General features: G+C 39.4%; 2 protein-coding genes across 10 annotated transcripts in view; one reads left to right on the plus strand and one right to left on the minus strand.

The window, feature by feature from the left end:
- The window catches only part of SLC10A6 (solute carrier family 10 member 6), a 31028-nt gene extending 22953 nt beyond the window's left edge, over positions 1-8075 (plus strand). The window contains exons 5-6 of one of the 2 annotated variants that reach the window (XM_019465089.2): positions 1967-2124; positions 6371-8075. In XM_019465089.2, the coding sequence (XP_019320634.2) occupies positions 1967-2124; positions 6371-6585 (373 nt within the window). In that variant the 3' untranslated portion in view covers positions 6586-8075. Of the gene's footprint in view, positions 1-1966; positions 2125-6347 lie in introns of both variants that reach the window. The other variant, XM_053901401.1, reaches the window with a different exon arrangement.
- Positions 8076-14806: 6731 nt separating this feature from the next.
- The window catches only part of PTPN13 (protein tyrosine phosphatase non-receptor type 13), a 227976-nt gene continuing 216683 nt past the window's right edge, over positions 14807-26099 (minus strand). For 7 of the 8 annotated variants that reach the window (XM_053901411.1, XM_053901413.1, XM_053901412.1 and 4 more), the window contains 5 exons: positions 25177-25267; positions 22256-22593; positions 21056-21271; positions 18280-18342; positions 14807-15501 (listed from right to left, as the gene is read on the minus strand). In XM_053901411.1, the coding sequence (XP_053757386.1) occupies positions 15406-15501; positions 18280-18342; positions 21056-21271; positions 22256-22593; positions 25177-25267 (804 nt within the window). In that variant the 3' untranslated portion in view covers positions 14807-15405. The remainder of the gene's footprint in view (positions 15502-18279; positions 18343-21055; positions 21272-22255; positions 22594-25176; positions 25268-26099) is intronic. The other variant, XM_053901408.1, reaches the window with a different exon arrangement.

Below are 26099 nucleotides of genomic sequence, written 5' to 3' on the forward strand. Positions count from 1 at the left end.
GAGCTATGTGTTGAACTTCGAAGGTGGAGTTTGAGAAATTAAAATGCTTAAAAGATTGAGTTAAGTCAAAGAGAATAGAAAGTGGTGTGTGTTTTGATGTTTATTTTGTAGAAGAAATCTGTTTCTAGTCTACTTGGGGAGCATTTAGGATTATCCCAGGTACTGAGTGAGGCTCTGCTTATGGTATCTCATTTACTTCTTACTATGAGCCTGAGAAGTAGTTACTATTAGTACCCTCATTCTACAGATGAGCAAATCCTTCAAGACGTTAAGGAACTTGACTAAGTTCTTAGAGCCAGAATGTGGTGGAGTTAGGATTTGACCTGGAGTTTGTTTGCAAAACCAATAATTAGGAACACAGGCTGTTGAGTGGTTGAAATATAATCAGATCTGGAGAGAAAGTATTCCTATGGCAAAGTGTAGTTAACAATCTTGTTTTCTCCATACTTGATGGCTTGAGAAAGATCAGGATGGAGACACTGCATTTGCCTTGTGAATGGTCCAGATGTGAGGTCCACCTTTGCAGCTTAATGATATCAGGTAATTGACAGGGGTCTGAAAGGAGTGAGAGTGGTCTAAAGAAAGCATAGCAAGCAAGAGAGTAAATAGAAATAAAATAAGAGCGGTAGAGCTTGCTCTGTACCAATGTTTTCATGCCCATATTACCTTCTCCTTGTTACCTCCCTATTCCAAACCCACTTGCATAGAGATGCTGGTTTGTATTCTTTTTAAATTTTTTTTTAATGTTTATTCATTTTTGAGAGACAGAGCATGAGTGGGGAAGGGACAGAGAGAGGGAGACACAGAATCCGAGGCAGGTTCCAGGCTCTGAGCCATCAGCACAGAACCTGACGCGGGGCTCGAACTCACAGACTGCAAGATCATGACCTGAGCTAAAGTCGGTCACTCAACCGACTGAGCCACCCAGGCACCCCATGTATTCTGAAACACCTCTTTTCCCTCTTCACTTCCATCTATAGAAACCTGCAGATCCCCTTTATAAATTACAGACAGACAAATCAGTTAACCCAGCCCCTGAGGTCCTGCTTATGTCTTCCTTTTACTTTCTCCTGGTTTTTATTTTTCAAGTGAGGTTTATTGAATTTTTTTTTCCAATTAGGAAACCAATAAAATATAGAAAAATAGAAAGTAGGAAAAAAACGTGCTCCTAAACTCTTTCACCAAAGAGTTTTAGACATTTGGTTTTAGACATTTGGTTTTTACTTAGGGTTTTTGTGTTTACCTTCAAGTGTTGTTGAGCTTATACTTTTTCCTACCTATTTCATCTTTCCATTCTCATCTCCAACTCTGCACTCCACACAGATTGGCTTACAGCATATGCACCACCTCCTGGTAGGTGCAGGTCATACCTGTCCCTGGATCTTTAATTTCAGTCACTGTCCCATATGAAATGCGTCTCCCACCCTCACCCTTTCATTCCCCTCTGCCTCTGTGAAGCCTTCTCTAACCATCTATGCCACTTCTATGAATTTCTATAGCATCTCCCTGACCCTCCATCATATTTTGTCTTGTGTTGTTACTGGGCCTTTCCTGTGTGTATATCATGTCTTTCCACCCTGATTCCTAGGGTGGGGTTCCTGGGATCCTGCTCCAAAGAGTCTCTTGGAGAGAAGACCACCCACAGAACAGGCACATTCAGCACATTATTATGAAACAAGTAGATGTTTTGGGGGGCAGAGAGACAAGGAGAGAGAGAATCCCAAGCAGGCTCTGCACTGTCAGCTCCGAGCCAGAAGAAGGGCTCGAGTTCACGAACTGTAAGATCATGACCTGAGCCCAAATCAAGAGCTGGAGGCTTAACCAACTGAGCCACCCAGGCGCCCTGCGAGTAAACAGTTTTAGTGGCCTAAGCTCATAGCTTACATTTATTGCTATATATATGAGAAAAATTTAAGAAGAGTCCTAATTCTAGTATGTAACTCTTGAAAAATTCTTTCATTGGTAGATGCAGGACGATTTCCTTAGAAACTGGAGCTCAGAATATTCAGATGTGCGTCACCATGCTCCAGTTATCTTTCACTGCCAAGCAGTTGGTCCAGATGCTTAGCTTCCCACTGGCCTATGGACTCTTCCAGCTGTTGGATGGATTTCTCATTGTTGCAGGTGAGTAGAGCCTCCACTGTGTAGATGTGATTGAAAATTGTCAACCCAAGCCACAAACTTCTTTTTCAATCTGAACATGCATGTGCAACTCTTGTGATAGATTTTTAACCTGACATTTCTGGAGAAAATAAAGAGCACAAACAAGATCCTTTGCTTTCACAGAAAAACATTAAAAACATGTGACAGTGAGCTTATAATTACAAACAAATATGCTTCATAAAAGACAATGCACTATTAGAACTTAGGTTCTAGGACTTGATAAGTCTCCATGAGCAATAATTTATCTTCAAAATGACATTTGTTCTATTTCATCAAGAGTCATGAGGTCTTCCAAATGCCAAGTTATTTCACAATGCTTCTGTGAGCAAGAATTGTTCTGAACGTCTGTGAAATATTTTTCAACTATGAAATATAATACATACACAGATATTGAAATACATATTTGCATACATATGTATCATATGTATCTATCCATACAGCCAAATATACATCATTTTAGAGTCCGTAATTAGGTAGGTTCACAGAAAGTAAATTAAAAAAGACATAGATATGTACATACACACATATATTTTAATCTTGGGACATTGTAAATTTTCACTGTTATCAGGGAATAGGTTCTGTGTAAGATTACTGGTATAACTGATTATAAACTGATTGCTAATATAACAATCAATGTAAGGAATACTTGGGGTTGAATTTTACCAGAAAATAAGATAAATCTTAGCAGAATAAATCTCCCTGGTCTTAGATCCAAGTTTTAATTCCTTCTCCTTGGTGAGATTGTGAGGGAAGGAACATGTCTGGCTCATTCCCAGGTATCTTCCAGCACCCAGATGAGCATCTGACTCACAGGAAGCATTCCACAGGTGTTGCTAACTGACTGACTGACTGACTGAATGGATGAGCCATCAATGACCTGATGAATATTTCAATCACAAATGGTCCATTCCAGATAAAAATAGCCATCATCAAATACATCAAATGATTTTCTTCCATTGTTTCCTCTTTTTTTTATTGAGGTATTATTGACATACAATATATTACTTTCAGGTATATAACATGATGATTCAAATTTGTATATATTATGAAATGATCACCACAATAAGTCCATTTAACATCTGCCCCATACATAGAGTTTTTTTCCCTTGTGATGAGAACTTGTAAGATTTACTCTGTCAGCAACTTTCAGCTATACAATAGCGTTATCAACTATAGTCACCTATTGTACATTGCATCTCTATGTCTTATGTATTTTATAACTGGAAGTTTTTACCTTTTGACTCCCTTCACTGATATCCCCCACCCTGCTACCCCCCCACCCCTGCCTCTGGCTCATGCCTATCTCCATGAGCTTGGTTTTGGGATGCTATATTTCCATTTTTGTTTGTCTTGGGTATTTTATTTCACTTCTGATTTCTTTGTTGACCCACTGGTTGTTCAGTAGCATGTTGTTTAGTGTCCACGTATTTGTGAATTTTCCAGTCTTCTTGCAGTTAATTTCTAGTTGCATGCCACTGTGGTCAGAAAAGATATTAGATATGATTTCAATCTTAAATTTATTAAGACGTTTGTGGCCTAACATATGATCTGTCCTGGACTGTTCTATCTACTCTTGAGAAGAATATGTATTCTGTTGCTTTTGGATGGAATGTTCTATATATGTCTGTTGACATCATCTGGTTTCATGTGTCACTTAAGGCCAATGTTTTCTTATTTGATTTTTTCTCTGGACATTCTAACCATTTATGTGAGTGGGTGTCAAAGTCCCATATTGTTATTATATTGCTGATAATTTCTCTCTTTCAGTCTGTTAATATTTGCTTTATATATTTAGGTGCTTCTATGTTGTGTGCATATATATTTATAAATGTTATCTCCTCTTGTTGGATTGACCCCTTTGTCACTATTTAATGTCCTTGTCTGTCTTTACAGTTGTTGTTTTAAAGTTTATTTTGCCTGATATGAGTATAGCTACTTCAGCTTTCTTTTGTTTTTTGTTTGCATGAAACATGTTTCTCCATCCCTTCACTTTCACTCTGTGTGTATCGTTACATTTGAAGTGAGTCTCTTGTAGGCAGCATAGAGATGGGTCTTGTTTTTTTTTTTTATAGTTTTTTTATGTTTTAAATATGTTTTTAATGTTTGTTTGAATGTTTGTTTATTTATTTATTTATTTATTTTTAATGTTTACTTATTTTTGAGAGAGACTGAGGAAAGGGCAGAGAGAGAAAGACAGAGGATCCAAAGTGGGGTCCATGCTGACAACAGAGAGCCTGATGTGGGGCTTGAATTCATGAACCCGCAAAATCATGACCCGAGCTGAAGTTGGATGCTTAACCAACTGAGCCACTCAGGTGCTCTGGATCTTGTTTTTCAATCCATTCAGCCACTCTGTGTCTTTTTTTGGAGAATTTAGTCCATTTACATTTAAAGTAATTATTAATAGGTATGTACTTACTGACATTGACATTCATTGTTTTCTAGCTGTTTTATATTTCCTCTCTGTTCCTTTCTTCTTTTGTTCTCTTCCTTTGTGGTTTGATGGCTTTTTTCAGTGGTGTACTTAGACTCCTTTCTCATCTTTTGTGTATATGCTAAAGGTTTCTTCTTGGTGGTTACCATGAGGCTTACATTTAACAACTTGTATTTATAATGGTCTAGAGATGCCTGGGTGGCTCAGTTGGTTAACCGTCTGACTTTGGCTCAGATCGTGATCTCGCTGTTCATGAGTTCAACCCCTGTCGGGCTCTGTGCTGACAGCTAGGAGTCTGGAGCCTGCTTCCAATTCTGTGTCTCCCTCCCTCTCTGCCCCTCCCCTACTTGTGCTCTGTCTCTCTCTCTCAAAAATAAATTTTCAAAAAAAAAAAAAGTCTATTTTAAGTTGGTAACAACCTAAGTTTGAACACATTCAAAGGCCATACATTTTTATCCCCTTTCATGTTTTATGTTTCTGATGTCACATGTTACATTTTTTTAATTTTGTATATTTCTTAACTAATTATTGTGGCTATAATTATATTTACTACTTTTGTCATTTAACCTTCATACTAACTTTATAAGTGATTAATTCACTACCTTTCTATATATTTACCTTTACCAGTGAGATCTATACTTTCATATATATTTTTGTTACTAGTTAGCACCCTATCTTTTCAGCTTAAAAAAGACCCTTTAACATTAGTTGTAAGTGTTGATGAACTCTTTAGCTTTTGCTTGTTTGGAAACTCTTTATTTCACCTCTGCTTCTGAATGATAAGTTTGGTGAGTAGGGTGTTCCTGGTTGGGAGTTTTTTGTTTTGTTTTTGTTTTTTTTTCCAGCACTTTGAATGTATCATGCCACTCCTTCTGGTCTGCAAATTTCTGCTGAAAAATCTGCCAACCCTCAGAGGGGGTTCCTCTATGTGTAACAAGTTGTTTTCTCTTGCCACCTTTATGATTCTTTCCTTGTCTTTAACTTTAGACATTTTAATTATAATGTGTCTTGGTATAGCTCTCTTTGAGTTTGTCTTATTTGAAATTCTCTTTCTGGACCTGGATGTCTGTTTCTCTTCCTGCCTCTCAGTCTGATGCTGTAAAATGAAGAAATGAATCTCTTCCACATAAAGTTCTGGGCACTTTTCAAAGGGCTGCTTCTGGGCTGGGCCCTGGGGCAGGTGAGTCGGCATACAGTTCCTCCATTCAGCACAGCCCTGTGGTTCTCATGGGTACCAGACCTGTTGGTCTTAAAAGCCAGATGTTTTGGGAGCTCATCTCTCAGGTGACTGTCTTAAAAGTTGGGGTACCTGATGTTGGGTATGAGTCCTTTGTTCCTGAGGGAGAAGCTCCATGTGTTGAGTTCCCTCCTGATTTTGGTGGCCCTGTCTGGGGTGGGGCTTCTGGGGGGGGTGGGTTCTGGGTGGGGTTTCTGACAAGATTATAACTTGACCTTTCCTACTCATTCCCATGTGGTTTCTCTCTCATTTGTCTGATGCAGTGGGGTTGTTTTGACAGTGTTTGGGCTTTTTCCCAGAGGCATTTAGCATGTCTATGGGAGGAGACGAGTTCAGAATCTACTTATGTTGCCTCCTTGAACCAGAACCCCCTGTTTCCATCTCTTTTCCTTTCTTTTTCTCCTTCTTTTTCCTGTGTATTTTCACATATATGGCCCAAAGCAAACACAGCCCCAAAGTATTGACAAGTACACAATATCACTACATTACAGTGTTTGCTAAGTGATGTTTTAGTACTTGTATGTTTTAACACCTAGCATACAAGATGTACAAGAGGAGACTGAAGAACGAACACAGAAAAAAGAACACACGTTGTGAAGAAGGCTGCCATAACAAGAAATCCACTTCTCCCAAAGAGACTGGTGCTTTTTTGGAGGTGAATGAGGAAGTCACCATAACTTCTGGGCCATCAATGCCGATGGATCTCCACACAACCCTTGAGCCAACTGGCCACATCTCTTCTGGTACCTAGTAAGGGTTGCTGGCCTGACTGGTCTCCGTCTTCCTCAGTGGCCAGTAAAGACAGTGCAGAACTGATGTTTGGATCTCATTGGCAGGGCCTATGGGAATATCGGATATTTATATTTTCATGTGGTTTGTGAACTGTCATAGGATCCATTTTTGAGAATGTATTCTGCCTATTTCCGGGAGTCTTTTGGGGGTTTGCACAATATATTTACTAGCTGCTGCTGTGTGTTCTTGTCTTCCCACGTAGTAAAGAGTAACACTGTTATGCAAAGTCATCCTGGATCTTAATTTTCCTGAGACCTAGGACTCTGTAGAGGAGATTCCACTGCCTGCAGCAGGGAAAGAACAGAGTCTGGACCCACTTGATTTTTGGACAGGTTCTTTGGAGCACTGGGGAGGAAGCATACAGTTCCCATAAAAAATGAGGCCATTTCTCAAATAATAATAATTTTTTTTAGGGCTTGGAAATCTTTTTGGACTGTAGATGCAAAATAAGTTTAGAGGGAATTTAACGACCACTTGTGGTTAAAATGTGAATGCCCCATATTTTCAGTCCCTAATGATAGGCACAATATATAAACACTTTTTGCTTATATATCATTTTAAGAAACATTCCATAGATTGAGATCATTCCATATGTACTATTTCATAAATCAATGATGCATTATGGAACATCTTTACATGTCAGTCATTGTTGACCTACCTCATTCTTTAGAACCGTGGCTTCATAGAAGTGTTCCATTGCATAGAAGTACTGTAATTTATTTAACCATTCCTTATTTGTGGACATTTAGATAGCTTTCAATCCACTGGTATTCTAATGCTGCTACGAACACCCGTACTGCTGTGCGAGCGTTTTTGGAGGATTACTTCCTATGACTTGAACAGCCAGGCCAGGTGCATATTAAGATATTGGTCAGGTTGCTCTCTGGTGATGTAAGAAGTGACTGAGTGGGCCTGGCTTTCCCATGGTTGCACCAGTCTAAAGAATGATCAGTTCTGATTTGTGAAAATATCTCATTTACAATTGCGTTTAAAAAATGATAAGTGAATTAGAGTATTTTCCATGATCACTTGCCTATTCAGGTCCTTTGCCTGCCTTACTATTATAATTTTTCCTTTTTGATTGATAACATTGTAGCACATCATGGATAGTGACACCTTGACCTATTATGTCAACATTTTGCCTACTTTTAATCTTTTAGCTTTTGTTTTTCTATGTCTTTTGCTGTATGGAAGTTTTATATTTTTTTATATATTTAGTTTATTAGTCTATTGAAAAATGTTTTTTTGAACTTGATATCTGTCAAATGTTCTATTTTTGTGTGGATTGTGAATTATGATAGTATTTCTTTTTGAGAATGTATTTAGCCCCTTTGCAAGGTGTTCTATTTGGGGGTTTGTACCTGTATTTACCATCTGCTGTGTGTGCTGTCTGGGAGTAGGTAAAACCCTTCTTCCTCTATTCTGACATTATTAAAAATATTTCCCAAATATTTTTCTATTACTTGTATGAGCTAAACATGTTTATTCCATTTTGAATTTACGTTTTTGTATGGTGTGTTAAGAATCTACATTTTTTTTATGACTAACTGCTCCAACATCATATATTGAACCATTCATCTTTTCTCCACTGATTCAAAATGCCACCTTTCTCACATAATTTCCTGTATAATGTGTGTTTGTTGGGGCTGTATTTAGTTCCATTTTTCTCTGTCTATTCTTATTTGTAAGGTTTGAAATGTGTGAGAAAGTATATTGTCTGAGATTTAGTGCTTGGCAATTTTATTTTGTAAGCATTCCCCAGAGCTTGTAGGTTAATATAATGATAACGATTATTAAGGTATTCTCATGACAATTAAGAACATCTTAAAAAAATTTTTTTTTAAACCTTTATTTTTGAGACAGAAAGAGACAGAGCACGAGTGGGGGAGGGGCAGAGAGAGAGGGAGACACAGAATCTACAGCAGGCTCCAGGCTCTGAGCTGTCAGCACAGAGCCCGATGCGGGGCTCAAACTCACAGACCATGAGACCATGACCTGAGGCCAAGTCAGATGCTCAACCGACTGTGCCACCGAGGTGCTCCAAGAACATCTTTGTGATAGTACAGAAAGAGCCTCAGTAAATGTCACAGGTATATTTACACGGAAAAGAACTATGCAGACTGACATGTTTGTTAATTCTCAACTGCTGCTTTACTACGTGAGGATTTCCATTTATCCACCTGATAAATGTTTAGGTGTTGAGAAGCTAGTCTGTGCTGTGTACAGGCACTTGGGACATGGGGCAGTAACAAGGCAGGAAGGTTTCCTGCTGGCATGGTTCACACTTTAGTGGGACTAGATCCCTGCAATGAACACAGTCAGTGGAGTTGGGCATTCACAGAGATTCCCTGTCCTAAAACGAGCATTAACATGAATTTTAAAGAATCCATAGACAATGAATTTGTAAATTGTTTCTCTACCTAGGCACCTAACACGAAGTGGTGGAATCCAATGCTCTGTTCCGAAAGCATTAAGTACGTGGTCAGTATTTACAATAGTCAGGACTGGTATGGGGATAAGACCACCAAAAGCCATCACTTAAGACAGACATGACACAAATCAATGTAAGGGTCTGAAAGTAGTCCCATCAGAAGACTGCCATCTCCAGAAACGGTTTGTAAACGTGTCACTGAGAACTGGAAACGGTCATGTTGTCCTGGAGGCTACAGTTACCTTTAGCATGAAGAATGTAACTAAAAAAAATAAAAAAATAAATTAAAAAAGGCTCTAACTGAATCAATTGTATTCTAACTGATTTAATTATTTAACTGATTTAAATAATTATGGGTTCATGAAAGCCAGTGCCTATATAAAGCTCAGCAGTGGGGCCAGAGAACTATGCCAAGCAGAATGAGTCCAGCTCTATGTCCTGAAAAGAGCCGCTGGATACTTGAGGCAGCACAGCACAGTGGGAAGCACATGGCTTTGCCAGGGCCACTTGCTTTGTTCCACTTAAAAAGCTAGGACGCCTTGGGAGTAGTGGGATGAAGTCAGGCCACCTTCACATTGAATTCCAGCTCTGTTATTTGGGCAACACCGGGCCCGTGACGGTCCCTCTGAACTTCAGTTTCCTCTCTTGAAAAGGGTGGTAACATTCAACCCTAAACACCTTGAAAATACCTGGTTTAATACATGGGAAGTGCTCAGTGAGTGTTGTGAACCTTTCCCTTCCTTGTGCAGTCATAATTCATCCTGGAGTACAAAGGGTAGTTCGGCCTAACACAGTTCAATGGGTCATAGCCTCTAAGCAACCTTCTGACCAGCCTTTGTGTGTACTTTGCCCACCTGGAGGAGCCCAACCTGAACGATCACTTATTCTGCTGGATAGAGCTAAGCTAAGAAACTGGCAACATGACTTATCAGCAGGCATCCTGAGATTTGCTTAGCATGATCTCTAGAATATACTGAATTTTGCGTGAATGGATATAATTAGGTTTCTAAACCCATGAAGCTGGAGACTAAGGAAAATGTTTATTGGGGCACCTAGGTGGTTCTGTCCGTTAAGCGTCCAACTTTGGCTCAGGTCATGATCTCACGGTTCATGGGTTCCAGCCCCACATTATGCTGACAACTCAGAGCCTAGAGCCTGCTTCAGATTCTGTGTCTTCCCTCTCTTTCTCTCTGCCGCCCTCTACCCGCCCCCCCCCCCCCCGCCCCACGGCTAGTACTCTGTCTCTCAAAAATGAATAAACATTAAAAAAAAAATGGTATGAATGTCTTTAAAAATGTTTATTGATGGGGGAGGGGCAGAGAGAGAATTGCAAGCAGGCTGCATGCTGTCAGTGCAGAGCTCAATGCAGGGCTCAATCCCACAAACCATGAGAACATGACCAGAGCCAAAATCAAGAGTCGGATGCTTAACCAAGTGAGCCGCCCAGTCCCCCCTGAAGATCACTTTCAAATACTTCTGGTCTGTGAATTTTCAACAGCTATAAATTCAGATACCTCTGGGGTCAGGGAGATCTTAGAAGATGGACACCGTGTTAGCTACTAAGGAATGGTGGAAACTGGGAGAACTGGAAAGGCACACACTGCTACCATATAGGTGTTGTTTCCTTTGTCCTTCTTTTTTTTTTTTTTTTCAACATTTTTTATTTATTTTTGGGACAGAGAGAGACAGAGCATGAACGGGGGAGGGGCAGAGAGAGAGGGAGACACAGAATCGGAAACAGGCTCCAGGCTCCGAGCCATCAGCCCAGAGCCTGACGCGGGGCTCGAACTCACGGACCGCGAGATCGTGACCTGGCTGAAGTCGGACGCTTAACCGACTGCGCCACCCAGGCGCCCCTCCTTTGTCCTTCTTAACAGAACCAAGATTTTGTTCAGGGAAGCGATATGTAGCTGAAAATAGCTTTCTTGAAGTTGGAGATGGTCATGTGACACAGTTCTTGCTAATAAGATAGGAGTGAAGTCTGCTTGTGATTTTTGGAAAATTTTGCTTTCTTGCCAGAGGGACTGATGGACTCTTTCTCCTTGTCAATACTATTTCGTTCCTAGAATATGGATAAAGTAGCTGGAGCTGAAGCAGCCATTTCCAGACAGCGAAGCAAAGGTCAGGATAACTATGTATCTGTTGGCATTCTTGAACTATATAGAATCAATGCCAGCAACTGCCTACTTTTGAATTTTTAAGTTAATTTTTAATGTTTATTTATTTATTTTGAGAGAGAGAGTGAGCAGGGGAGGGGCAGAGAATCCCTAGCAGGCTCTGTGCTGTTAGCACAGAGCCCAATGCAGGGCTTGAACTCACGAACTGTGAGATCATGACGTGAGCTGAAACCAAGAGTCAGACACTCAATTGACTGAACTACCCAGGAACCCCTTGAATTTGTTTTCTTAAGGACAGAAATCTCTGATTTGTAGAAGCTTGTTTGGCTAGCTTTTGACAACTTGCAGTCAAATGTAATTCCAAGTTAATATGTTACAATTTACATTGACTTTAAAATATTATGCAGGTCAATGCATAATTTGTTACATTTATCTCCACCATAACAAAGTACCTTAAATATTTCTGAATTAATGTAAAATGGAAACACATTCTTTCACTGTCAAGGCATCTGTCACCAGAGGATAGCTTTGGTGAACTGTTCTTTTAATTTCTTTCTTTTTTTTTTTTTTTAAACGTTTATTTATTTTTGAGACAGAGCATGAACAGGGGAGGGGCAGAGAGAGAGGGAGACACAGAATCGGAAACAGGCCCCAGGCTCTGAGCTGTCAGCACAGAGCCCGACGCAGGGCTCGAACTCACGGACCGTGAGATCATGACCTGAGCCGAAGTCAGATGCTTAACCGACCAAGCCACCCAGGCGCCCCTAATTTCTTGAATCTATCAGATTGCACTTAGATAACTAATCACTAAAAAAATTTTTTTTCATTATTTATTTTTGAGAGACAGAGCACAAGTGGTGGAGGGGCAAAGAGAGGGAGACACAGAATCTGAAGCAGGCTCCAGGCCGTGAGCTGTTAGCACAGAGCCCAATGCGGGGCTCAAACTCACAAACCATGAGATCATGACCTGAGTCAAAGTCAGATGCTTAACCGACTGAGCCACCCAGACCCCCTGATAACTTGTCATTTTAAAAGCAAGAGATCAAGCAGGCTATCTGGAACCATAGATGTGAACACCTGATTTTTTCTCAATAGTCATTTTTCTCCTTTGAACGTAATTCAGAAATACTTTTATCAATGACATTTACCAAAGTTGTGATTTGGGGATAAATGCGTTTTTGTTTTTATAAGTTTATTCATTCTGAGAGATAGCCCAAGAGGGGGAGGGGCAGAGAGAGAGAAGGAGAGAGAGAATCCCAAGCAGGCTCCACGCTGCCAGCAGAGAGCCCGATGTGGGGCTCACAGCCACGAAGCTGTGAGATCATGACCTGAGCTGAAACTGAGAGACGGATGCTTAACCCACTGAGCCACCCGCGTGCCCCAGATAAGTGCTGTTTCTAATCTTGCAATGCTTAAGACTATACTTAAGATACAATTCTTTTCACAAAAATTTTAAAATTTTTAGTTTTTCTTATTATTTTAGAGAGAGAGGGAGAAGGCGTGAACAGGGGAGGGACAAAGGGAGAGAGAGAATCTTAAGCAGGCTCCGTGCTTAGCACAGTCTGATGTAGGGCTTGATCTCAGACCCTGGGATCGCGACAGGAGCTGAAATCGAGAATTGGATGTTTAACCGACTGAGTGACCCAGGTGGCCCAAGATACCATTCTTTTACAACATACTTTAGTTTTATACACAGATTCCATCACAACCTGTGCTTCCCCTTCTGTAGCATAGAGTTATCATGGGGAACAGCTGTTCGGCCAACTCGTTTCCCAGCTTCCTAGTACTCAGGGGCAGCGTTTGGCCAGTTCTGGCTGAGGGAATGAAAGGCAATGTTGTACCTTGCTTCTAGGCCTGCCCAGCTCCTAAAATCCCCCACAGGTGGTCCTCTATGCTCTTTCCCCTTTCTGGCTGGGGGAATGGAGACAATTCCCAGGATGACCTTGGAAGTTGTGTGTTGACTGCAGAACCTCTGTCAACCTGGGTTCCTGCACACTGGAGAGAGCTATCTTGCTTAGTTGTTTACCTGCCCAGCACTGTTAAGGAAATGAGAAGCAAGCTTCTATTATGTTTGAGCCATTATGTTCTGGTGTATATTTTATAGTGCTTAGGTACCTAATGTGTGTTAAGAGCCAAGTGGTGTTTATTCATTCGATATTTGAGTGCCTTCATGTGCCACTCTGGCTCTGTGGCATTGCCATGCTTTCTAACCAGAGTGGCCCTAGCAAAGGTCTCCTTCCATTCTATGGCAGTGGGAGCCAGGGCCCAGATGAGAGCAGTAACATGTTTACTATAATGAAGTTTCCATTCAGGGGTTGTAAACTGAAACCACATTTTCTTGCCACAGTTTCCATTTCCTAGCTACATTCTTTCCAGAAAAGGATCCTTCTTCAGCTTTCCGCTCTCCCATCTCTGTTGACTTCAGATGATAGCTAATCATCTCCAGCTGTACTGCCTCCCAGAGCCCTGCTGGCCTGGTTTCCTGTGCTTATGACAGGAAAACAAGGCCTCAGGATTCCAACTCACTCAGAACAGAGGTTTCCAAATATCTTTTAAAGCAATAGAACCCTTTTCTCCCAAATGAAGTCTTCAGCTACAATGCAATCTACAAAACCTGTTTTTTTTTTTTAATTTAAATTTTATTTATTTTGAGGGAGAAAGACAGGTAGAGAGAAAGTGCACAGAGGAGGCACAGAGAGAGAGAGAGAGAGAGAGAGAGAGAGAGAATCCCAAGCAGGCTCCATGTTGTCAGCGCAGAGCCTGATGTGGGGCTCAATCTCACGAACTGTGAGATCATGACCTGAGCCAAAACCAAGAGTCCGACACTCCACTGACTGAGCCACCCAGGTGCCCCTATAAAAACTGCTCTGAGGTAGGAATGGTGGCGTGGATGCTTCTGTTGCCAGATTTGTAACTACTTCCGACCAGGTGGGGAGTCAACTGTAACACTGTGGCCCTCTGTGCAGACCCTGGTGTCTTCTGCCTTCAAACAGCCTCAGATACTCAGGATTAGTTTCCATCCAATCGTTGCACTTGGGTGAGATCAGAAATTCAAGTTGACTAGTTCAGAACTGGTTAGTCCCATGAGGATGAACGGAGCAGTGTCCCAGGTTTCGAGATGTCATCACTCACAGCTGAATGGAAAACTGCTGACAGAATTAGGACTGAGGGACGTGCAGCGGTCGGTACTGAGAATCAGAAGCAGGCTCTTTGAGGCAGATCTCTTTCCCTTCAGGCAGAACCAAATATAACCTCCCAGGAAATGTGATATTGTTTTCCTTGATTACCCCTTGTCAGCTTAGATATTCTGAGTTTTACCACAATTAGAACTTGAAAGTATTCTGATTTATGTATGAGGCACAGTAAGCTGGCACCACTCACAGCGAGGCGGAAGGAAGGGAGACTGAATGTCTTAGCTACTGTCGGTCAGGACATGACCCTCACGTCAGACCCTGATGAAGATCCAGCAGGGTTTCTAACACCACTCTTGGTCCCTGGGGCCGGCACGCCTGGGGCCAAGTTGGGGAGATGGGAAGTTGGGGTCCAGAAGTTCTTGTCTCCCCAGTGCCTGGGTGTTAAGAAATAACACACTGAAAATGTTGAATTTGTCCGCACACACTTTGGCTTGCTCATATTTTTAAGATGTATTTTTATTTACAGAGTGAGATGAAGCATAACAGATAATGCAGTTACAAATGTATCTGATAACTCCATTTTCATGAAAAAGTATATAAATATATTATAGGAAATTCTATATAGTAAACATCAGAAACTGATACAGTAAACATTTGCTACGTTTTTCTATTCCAATATTACTGTCATTTAAAGCTTAAATACTGGTTTCAAGTATCTCCTATAAAATAACTCTATTAAAATACTGGAAAAGAATTTTGCTATCAACAAGATTGGTGCATTAAAAATAGACTTGGTGTGTGTGTCTTTGTAACAATGTCAACTATAATCAAAGGCTGCCTTAATCATCGCTAAGATCTGCATTGTTCAGTTAGTGCTAAAAATTTTTAAATTATCATCACAGGCTGAAGTAGCTGTAAAAATACAGCATTTCACCACCATTGTTGTGAAGAATGCCCCTCTAAGGTAGAGGAGAATAAGCATAATAATGTTGTATGGACTTGCGGCCCTGTGATCATTATTTTAAACAGGGAGCAGGAAAATCTGTTGGAGGTCGGGGGAGAGATGAAGAAGCATCCAGAAGGCTGTTCTTTTCCTGTTATTTCAGAAGCTGTGGCTGTTCTGTTTGCTCTTCTTTAGCTTGAAGACGCGTCAGAACATAAAGGATGACCTGATAGCAGAAAATATACTGATCCTATGGCCAAAAGAGAAAAAAAAAAGAGACAGATTCTAGATTTATAATGTGAAATAGATACGTCATGAGTAATTTTGGAAATATGGAGAATTTTGTTATAGTTACTATTAAGACGCAGGACATAGAATTGTGCAGTATCATAAAAATTATAAGAAGCTGAAACTGGATGGACAAAACGAGGAGGGGAAAAGCCTTGGGGGTGGAAATATCCCAGAGTCCCAACCGAAATTGTCTGTGGTACGCCACTTTTATGTTTTGTGTTTTGGTAATATTTATGATTTGCTTTTATAAGGGAAAAATAAACTTCCTACAAAATTTCCTGTAGAGTTTATTGAGCTCATCTTGATGTTCTGAAATGTCAAAACCCAAGACACCACACAAAATAATTTTCTTGAAATATTTGGAACAAAAGAATATGGAAATCAAAGAATCAAAGTCTTTCCAAATTAACTTTTTTTTTTTTTGGTGAAATTACTCTCTGTTTAGTTGATGGTGCAGTGATCTGAGTTTTCTTGTTATACAAGGAATTAATTCACGATATACTAAATGGAAAGCAATAAAACAACCACAGTTGAAACTCATTCAAAGCAGTCATGCCTGTGCACTTGTTTGGACTAAAGAATGTAAGAACGTTCCCTAAAATGTTGACAATTCTGGAGAGTAGGAATACAAGTCACCCTTTCGTTTCCTTTTTGCTTCTCTGTACTTTGACTTCCCCACATTTTGCACAAGTTCATCTTTGACTTTCTCGCACGCCACAAACGAACCGTTAGCAAACCTATTTCCCATGATGCCCCCTTCCCCCTATATCCACCACTCCAGTCTGCACCACACCTGCCACCTAATGGACCTACCTGCTTCAAACCCTGTAGCCTCCTCCCCAAATCCCGTATTGTTTTAGCACAGTAGCCAGAGAGGACCTTTAAAATGTGACTCAGATCAGGTCAGTCCACATCCTATGATGGCTCCACATCACTCAGAAGAAAGCCCAGGCCCTGGTCCTGTCACTTCCCTTTTCCACCTCAGCCACACCAGCCATGGCCATGTTTAAACCAGCAAGACCTGCTCCTGCCTCAGATCTCCACATGGGTGGTTCTGTCTGCCTGAAATGCTCTTACTGTCAGATAGCCAATGACCCGCACTGCCCTTCCTTCAGATCTTGGCTCCAGTGTCACTTTCTCAGTGCTGCCCCCTATTGAAAGCACCTCTCCCAGCCTGCCACCATGCTTCCTCTTTGCCCTGATCTATTTTTTTTCCCCTCTAAAGTACTTATTGCTTTCAAAGATCTTAGATAGTTAGTGTGCCTAATATCTGTCTTCCTCCTCACCACCCCTTGAGAAGATCTTTGCTATTCTAGCAGGGATCTTTGTGTCATTCACAGATGTGCTCCAAGTACCTAGAAGCATGCCTGGTCCACAGCAGACACTCAGTAAATAAGTGTCTGTTGAGTGAATGAATTTCCTGGGTATAAAGAACTTATTCAGATCAGTAGGTTCTCTTTACCTAAAAAATGTGTATCAGCTTAATATTTAGGAGATTTAAGTTGAATTAAAAGTGTACATGAATGGAAGGCAGGCAAACTTTAATTTTAAAGATAGTCATAAACTTTTATATTCTTCAGGAGGAAGAGAAATGTGAACTTACAGACATATAAAAAGCTTCCATATCCCTCCCCACAATACAAACAATAAGAATAGTGGAACTGCTCAGAACAGACAGATAATCTACATAATGCAGTTCTTGGAAAGATACAAGTCTGTAGGTCAGTGGGTGATATAACCCATGGTTTGTTATCATCGTTTGAAATGAACATGATCAAAACAGGAGATACAGATCCACACATTCACTCTCCCCCAAGAGTCCCTCGTCCAAGCTAAGCAACTCCAGCCTGCCTTCTGGCCTTCTGCTCAGTACTGCTGAATCCATTCCCTCTCGGGGAATTTCTGTAGCAAGAATGTTACCTTTAACATCTTTAAGTTGGAAACGGGGAAAGAATGCCACTAATTATATGCTATTTGGTACCATCCCCAATTGTTGCCCCAACATGCCCCCCTGTTCTTTGCAGTGCAGATGCACTCATTTTTAAAAAACTAAAAAAAAAAAAAAAAGTATTTTTATTAAAAATATTTATTTTAATGTTTACTTATTTTTAAGAGATGGAGAGAGACAGAAGATGAGTGGGGGTGGGGCAGAGAGAGAGGGAGACACAGAATCCGAAGCAGGTTCCAGGCTCTGAGATGTTATCACAGAGCCCGACATGGGGTTTGAACCCACGAGCTATGAGATCATGACCTGAGCTGAAGTTGGATGCTTAACCAATTGAGCCACCAGGGTGGGGGGGGGGGGCAGATGGGGAGGGAGGGAGGAGAGGGGGAGAGAGTGAGAGTGAGAGCAAGAGCGAGAGTGAGAGCGAGAGTGAGAGCGAGAAGCCCAAGCAGCCTCCATGTTCAGCATGGAACCAGATGCAGGGCTCGATCCCACAACCCTGGGATCTCAACCCAAGAAGAATCAAGAGTTGGATGCTCAACTGACTAAGCCACCCAGGCACTCCCTTTTTCTTCATTTTTTAAAAAATTAAAAGGCAAAATTTAAATATTTTCATTTTTTTCTGAATTAGTCCTCATGCTTAAAGAAAAAAAAAAACAGTCCCTCACTACCACAGATGTTTGGTTTTAAGGAATAATGTGAAGGCCCATTAAGAAGAGAAATGGTTTAACCAGAACTCTGAAAAGATCCGAATCCTCATGAAAATCCTAATTAGAAGACACCAAGACTCACCTCTGTCTGAACCATCCCATGTCTTTGCAGTCTCATGCAGCGCACGAGGTCAGAGATGTCAAACTGCCAAAGGAAACGGCTATCCGTTAGAGAAAGTGTCACCGAATCTGAACCCCAAAGGTTCACAGAGGAAGGACTTCTATAGATTTCTATATCTCATTCTCCTTCCCCTTATAGCAGCTTTGGGAAATTGTTCCAGACAAAATAAGTCAATGGACTAACTCTGCCATCATTTCATAATTTTATTTATGTTCTTTGTAAGAATTAGGGGAAGTTGTTTTATTTGAAAGTCCCAAACAGAAATTGTCTTCCCTCTGGAATTTGACTTATTTCTTTTTTTTTTTTTTTTTTTTTTTTTTTTTTATTTATTTTTTGGGACAGAGAGAGACAGAGCATGAACGGGGGAGGGGCAGAGAGAGAAGGAGACACAGAGTCGGAAAGAGGCTCCAGGCTCCGAGCTGTCAGCCCAGAGCCTGACGCGGGGCTCGAACTCACGGACCGCGAGATCGTGACCTGGCTGAAGTCGGACGCTTAACCGACTGCGCCACCCAGGCGCCCCTTGACTTATTTCTAATATCACCATTTATTTTATTAAAAAAAAATTTTTTTTTGAGTTTATTTATTTATTTTTGAGAGAGAGTGAGAGAGAGCACAAATGAGGAAGGGACAGAGAGAGAGAGAGGGAGACACAGAATCTGAAGCAGGCTCCAGGCTCTCAGCTGTCAGCACAGAGCCTGATGCGGGGCTTGAATCCACAAACCGTGAGATCATGACCCGAGTCAAAATCGGATGCTTAAACTGACTGAGCCACTCAGGTGCCCCCTCATATCACCCTTAAAAAAACACAAGGCAAGCTATTTTTCCTGCAGTTTGCTTTTCAGAATGAAATTCCTGATCTTTTTATTTTCACTGATGTTAGCAGTTTGAAACAAGGGAGAAATAGACTGTTTTGTTTTGTTCCACTTAAATCATTAATGGTAGATACAATACTGTGTGAAGAGCAAGACAGAACTGCTTTTAACCAAAATTCTTTAAGACATGATGATTTTAATTGCTTATATACAGTAAGATGTTCTAACATTGTAAGTAAGGTTTATACTAATTTAATTTTAATAAGATTGTAATCAGTAATTTTGTTTACTGAGTAATATTTTTTAAATATCAAAATATTTAAAATAAATATTAATATATTAATATTAATATAAATTTAAATATTTTATTTATTTTTATTTAATTTATTTATAAATTAAACTTATAATTTAATATAAATATATTATTAAATTTATATAATATATATAATATAATATAAATTATTAAATATAAACTTATAATAATAGTTATATTTAATATAATTTAAATATTTTAATAAATATTAAAATATTTAAAATAAATATATTATTTATATTAAATAAATATTAAAATATTAAATACATTTTCCACCTACAGGTAACAGTAACAAAAAAAGAATGTCTTTTTTTAAAAAATTGTTTTTTAATGTTTATTTTTGAGAGAGAGAGAGAGAGAGAAAGAGAGAGTAGGGGAGGGGCAGAGAGAGTGGGAGACACAGAATCTGAAGCAGGCTCCAGGCTCTGAGCTGTCAGCACAGACTCTGACGCAGGGCTTGAACTCATGAACTGAGAGATCATGACCTGAGTCAAAGTTGGATGCTTAACCGACTGAGCCACTCAGGTGCCCCAATATACTTTCTTTTGTGCATATATATATATATATATATATGCACAAAATATATGTATACATATATACATATATGTATATATGTATATATACATATGTGTGTGTGTGTGTGTGTGTGTATATACACACACACACACACACACACACACATATGTATATATATATATATAAAGTAAGCTCGAACTCAATGTAAGGCTTGAACTTAGGACCCCAAGATAAAGAGTTGCTTGCTCTACCAACTGAACCAGCCCCAGTGCTTCAATATTTCTATTCCTAAGTATGATGGTGACACTGACTTTATCTTATACAAGCCTACAGACTATAAAGAGTAACATGCAATAGTGCATAAGGGACTTTTGAGCACAGTTAAAACCAGTAAAACAAATATAAATTTGGGGCACCTGGGTGGCTCAGTCAGCTGAGCGACCTTCAGCTCAGGTCATGATCTCATGAATCATGAGTTCGAGCCCTGTACTGGGCTCACTGCTGTCAGCCTGTCAGTGCTAGGCCCGCTTCAGATCCTCTGTCCCTCTCTCTCTGCCCCTCCCCTGCTTGCGCTCTCCCAAAAAATAAATAAAAAATAAAAACAACAACAACAACAAAACAAAAAATCAAATATAAATTTGAAGTATTATTTCTTCTTGATTATGATCTGGGTAGTTTTGAACAACATTTACTAAATTATAATTTGATGAAGTAAGAAAATTGAGAGATTTATAGAAACTGCTAAATAAAAAATTCCAAGATTATATCACACTATTAAAAATTAGATTTTACCATTAGTTCTGGTCAAATGCTAGTTCAGCCTATAACTTTTTTTTTTTTCAGAGAGAGACAGAGTGAGCACAAGTGAGGAAAGGGCAGAGGGAGAAAGAGAGAGAGAGAGAGAGAGAGAGAGAGAGAGAGAGAGAGAGAGAGAGAATCTTAAGTAGGCTCCACACCCAGTGCAGAGCCTGACATGGGGCTTGATCTCATGACTGTAAAATCATGACCATGAGACCTGAGCTGAAATCAAGAGACAGATGCTTAACAAACTGAGCCACTCAGGTGGCCCTAGTTTCAGCCTATATCTTGTACTCACGTCAAGATCTTGACTGATTAATCCTAAAACCACATCTATGCATATCAGGGTCCCTGAACGTCCAATGCCAGCACTGCAGTGTGTGATGATTGGGCCCGATTTATGAATGTGTCTCATGTAAGAGATAAAAGTGAGCAAGTCGTCTGGCTGAGAAGGTGTATCGTGGTCTGGCCAGGCAGTGAAATTCAGATGAGAAATATGCCGCGTCTCTCCTGTCTGAAATTGTACAACAAAAGAAATAGATAAAGGCATACTGTATTGTTCACACATAAGTTTTAATTCTTAATAATATACTGTTCTTTCAAATTTTGACTTGCCCATTGGATCGGATGAAAGGAAAGGTGAAAGAGACAAAAAGACTCTATCAAACAACACATGGAGGGTCTTTATCAAGGAGGTTGCCAAATCCACATTTTAAATACTGGTAAAAACTACTTTTTGGAAATCCTAAAAGCAAATTACATTTTGATGTGAATAACAACCTTTTCTAAATGACTGCACTTTTAACTCACTCTGCATAAAAGCCAAAGTCATTGCAATGGCTTAATTGCCTTACACAATTTGGCCCAGCTACTCTCAGACCTAACCTGCTCCTTATGGCCACAGAGACCTCTTTGCGGCTCTTTAAAAACACTAAGGCACAGTTCAAGCCTAGGGCCTCTGCACTTGCTCTTTCTGACTGAAATCTACCCTCCCCCATCCCTATGGCTTCGTCAACTCCTTTAGGGTTTTTTCCACAGCACCATCAACATTAGTATTTCCTCATTAGCAAGTAAACTAAATATGTTGTTTATGGGGGAGTACTTGATACTTAGAGATTTTTTAAAAAGTTTTACTCACTCTACTGAGAGGTTTGACCTTAAAAAAAAAACCAAAACATTTCCAGCACATAGCTTCGAGCCATTCTGTTGTATCACTACGCAAAGGATGATAGATGGTCACCTTAAGAGTCCTGTGTTCTCATTTTCATTCTAATACAGTACATACTGGAGGAAACGGCTTGGTAGAAGTCATGAAGAGGGTCACATTTAAGTTTACATTAAATAAAAAATAATGGGTGACATTAGTGCCACTGAAATGGGAACCCAGAAGTTGCTGGCTTTCATTTAGGAATACACTGATGCTATCAAAGAAAGAATCTAGGCCTACATTCCAAGTAGGAGATAAGCCTTGGGAGATGGAAAGATTTAATTTGCTTACCTGAATATCTTCTAGGGCCATTGCCCTGACGACAAAGCCCTTCAGCTGTTGCATTCTCACAAGAGCCAGCCGAAGCCTGTCACTGACCATGGTTGTTTTGCCCAGGATATTAGGCCAATAGCGCTGGCATTTGATTTTTTCCCCTTCTACTTCTTGGGTCATCATGGCTATCACTGTGGATTTTTGTTCCCAAATCATCTGCCAGAAATCTCCAACAGTTGTAGGGAGAGGTCCTTGGCAGGCAATGTAAACAAACTCTTCTTTTCCCACTGGTATCTTAATGAAGCTGGCATTGATATATCCACCTTCATCTCCAAGAGGCACTCTTGTGGCGTCATCTGTGAATTTTCCACCACAAAACAGAGCCATCTGTATCATGCATTTTTCTTTCTTTTCCTTCCTTCCTTCCTTCCTTCCTTCCTTCCTTCCTTCCTTCCTTCCTTCCTTCCTTTCTTTCTTTCTTTCTTTCTTTCTTTCTTTCTTTCTTTCTTTCTTTCTTTCTTTCAGTTTATTTATTTTGAAAGAGAGAGAGCAAGACAGTGACAGAGCACACAAGTGGGGGAGTGGCAGAGAGAAAGAAAGAAGCCCAAGCAGACTTCACACTGTCAACACAGAGCTCAATGCAGAGCTTAAACTCACCAACCATGAGCTCATGACCTGAGCAGTAATCAAGAGTCAGATGCTTAACTGACTGAGCCACTCTATTTTTTAAAGAATTTGTTCTATTTCTTTTTTTTTCAAGGTTTTAAAATTATTTGAAGAGAGATAGACTGTGTATGCTTGCAAGCTCAAGTGGGAGAGGGGCAGAAAGAGAGGAGAGAAAGAATTCCAAGCAGGCTCTATACTGTCAGCTCAGAGCCCAACACAGGCTCGATCTCGTGAACCGTAAGATCATGAGTCCGACACTTAACTGACTGAGCCACCCAGGCACCCCTGTATCATGCATTTTTAAACAAGAGCCTTACAAACAGGGTCACTCAAAGATTATGAGAAATTCCTCAGAGCCATAAATGAAGTCAAAAACACATTTTAATAAAAGCATATTTTCAAATTATAGTATAGCCAAATCATTTTATATTTACCCATTTCACTCATTACAAGTATATCTAAGATGTCAACTCAATGAGTTTGACAGACAATTAGATATTATGTACATAGATTTGGCTGAAAAACTGAAATTTATAAATTAATACATTTAGAACTTCTTAACAAGTTCCTAGAGAAACAAACTTAACTTTACTATTTCTTATCCATCCTTACCTTAATGATGACAATAAGACTGAATTTAATGAATGACAATGCCAAAAGATTATTTCATGAAACAAATATTAATATTATACTGAGTTTACTAAAGTACTTATTATAAGTATAATTGGCATAATTACCTCTTGCTCATCTAATTAAATTATGTTCTTTTAAATCAGCAGCCAACTATAAACACAATAAACCAAAAGGTAGCTCACTTTATTCTCCAGGTATGTAGGCTCTTGTCTTTGTCTGATGGTAATTTCATAGTCAGGATATAAATTTTCAAACCAGTGAAAGTATATGTAAGCCATCTTATCCAAGATAATTAATTTGTACGTACTTACACATCAGAAGCCATTTCTACTTAAAACATTTATAAATTTAACTGGTAATTTCTAGGATTATCAAATTATGACTTTATTAATAGGTTTCAAAGTCCTCCATCAATTGCCCTTCAATTACTTGACTTTTACATCATAACTCATGGCAATAAATCCACTCAGTAGTTTTAGATTCATGGCTTACTCCATTTGATTTTAAGATACTAGTCTGACCATTTCTTTTTCTTTTTGCCTGAAATAATTCCCACCTACTTTATACTGAACCATTATCAATTTCATGTGTATTTATTTAAGTTTATTTTGAGAGAGAGCACGTGCGCACATGAGTGGGGGATATGCAGAAAGAGAGGGAGAGAGAGAATCCCAAGCAGGCTCCACACTGTCAGTGCAGAGCCTGACGTGGAGCTCAATCCCACAAAGAAATAATGACCTGTAAATCAAGAGTCGGATGCCCAACTGACTGTGCCACTCAGGCACCCCTCAATTTAATTTTTAAGATGTTAAGATTCACTTTTCGCAGGAAGTTTGCCAAAATAAATTTTGTGTCTTCTGTCTTGGGTTGAAAAAATTCAGCTATTATTTATTGCATGATTTGTCACTATTGGCTCTGTTACGGGTCTTTGAATTTATGACTTCCTTGAGGATAGGCTCATTGTGTCACACATGGTGGAATCCAATGTGCTAATACATAGATATGTGGCTGATCATTACGATGAGAAGTGGCTAAAGAAAACAAAAAGTTGCTAGACATTGATATTTCGGCTACAAACAGATATAATTTAAAAAATCACATGTTGATTGGTGGAATGGGTAAAATGTGGGTAAAAAGGAACTGCTTTTTTTCCTTCCTGTACCTGAAACAGTTCAAACTATAATGCAACCTGGTAGTACCACCGTTGGTACCACTGCAGCCACATGCACATATATCAGAGACATTTCTCTACCATAAAGTGAGTGGAATAAATAGATGTTGGCATGACACATGAACTAAGAAACGACTCATCCAGAAGTTGATTTCATATTTTCAAGAAGACTTTAAAATTACTGATTTGGCATCACCGATTAATTTCTAATACTATGCTGTAAAAACTCACAAATGTCTGAAGAAATATTTAAGATTCCTCAGTGTGATTTTCAGTATATCATAGATGATTTGAAAAGGAATTCACATTCTATATCTAAATGTATTTGTTACTTATGTAAATCTCTGAATATGTGCTTGTGTGTGTGCACACACACTTATGTGAGAAATAGGTAAACTAGCATAAAAGCTTTCAATCAGTTCAAATTATATTAGACATACATTTGATTTGAAGCCAAATTGGAACTTACAGGGAAGTATATTTTTATATCGATTCTTTCTTCGGTTTTCCTTAGTTTGTCCAATTAGACACTGATCCAAAGGTTTTAATTCTTGAAGATTCTGCAAGCAAAAATGGAAATAAAGTTAAATTTGTTGAAATAAGCAGGAATTCAGTAATAATTGCAAATACGTTAAATACGCAGGGTGCAAAACTGGCTACTGATCAGGGCAGATGCTGAATGTTAAGAAATAGATCTGTCCTGGCAAGATAAGCAAGCCTAAAATCCCGATATTAATCTGATATTTGAAATATATTTCTGCAAATATCTTTAACATGTTGTAGTCACTCAACTAATTTTGTGAGGCTGTACTTTGTATCTTAATTTTACATTTCAGTCTAAAAAGGTCTGTAATTATATTTTAGGGAAAAAAACAACTTATAAAAACAACTTGCACTTAAAAAATGAGATGGAGCAGAATTTTTTGACAATACTGTCTGTGGGGACATAGAATAACCTTTATGGTAGAGTTGTGGTTAGACAGTCCTATGTTTTAACGTCAACTCTTTGTCACTTTTCATCCACTCATTCATCCATCCATCCATCCATCCATCCATCCATTTGACAAATATATATTGAAAATGCCTACTAGATGCAGGGCACAGTAATAAGTGCTGGGAATACAGTAGTGAGAAGGAAGATATGATTCTGGTTCTCCTAGAGCTTTCAGACCATTGGGCGAAAGAGGCAGTAGAGAAGTAAACATACTGTGATATATGTGTCAAGAACTTAACAAGCTACTGTGTTAGAGAAAAATAAAGATTTACTTTATAAAGGGTTGTGATGGCAGGTCTGTGGGGTGGTGACATTTAAACCTTAAAGAAAGAAATCATTTCTGCAAAATGGAGGAGAGTATACCTCAACTATTGTGAGCTTGTTTCCAAATCTATTAA

This window comes from Panthera pardus, unplaced genomic scaffold (assembly GCF_024362965.1).
Source record: "Panthera pardus isolate Hobbes unplaced genomic scaffold, ASM2436296v1 HiC_scaffold_13, whole genome shotgun sequence".
In the NCBI taxonomy this organism is placed as follows: Eukaryota; Metazoa; Chordata; class Mammalia; order Carnivora; family Felidae; genus Panthera; species Panthera pardus.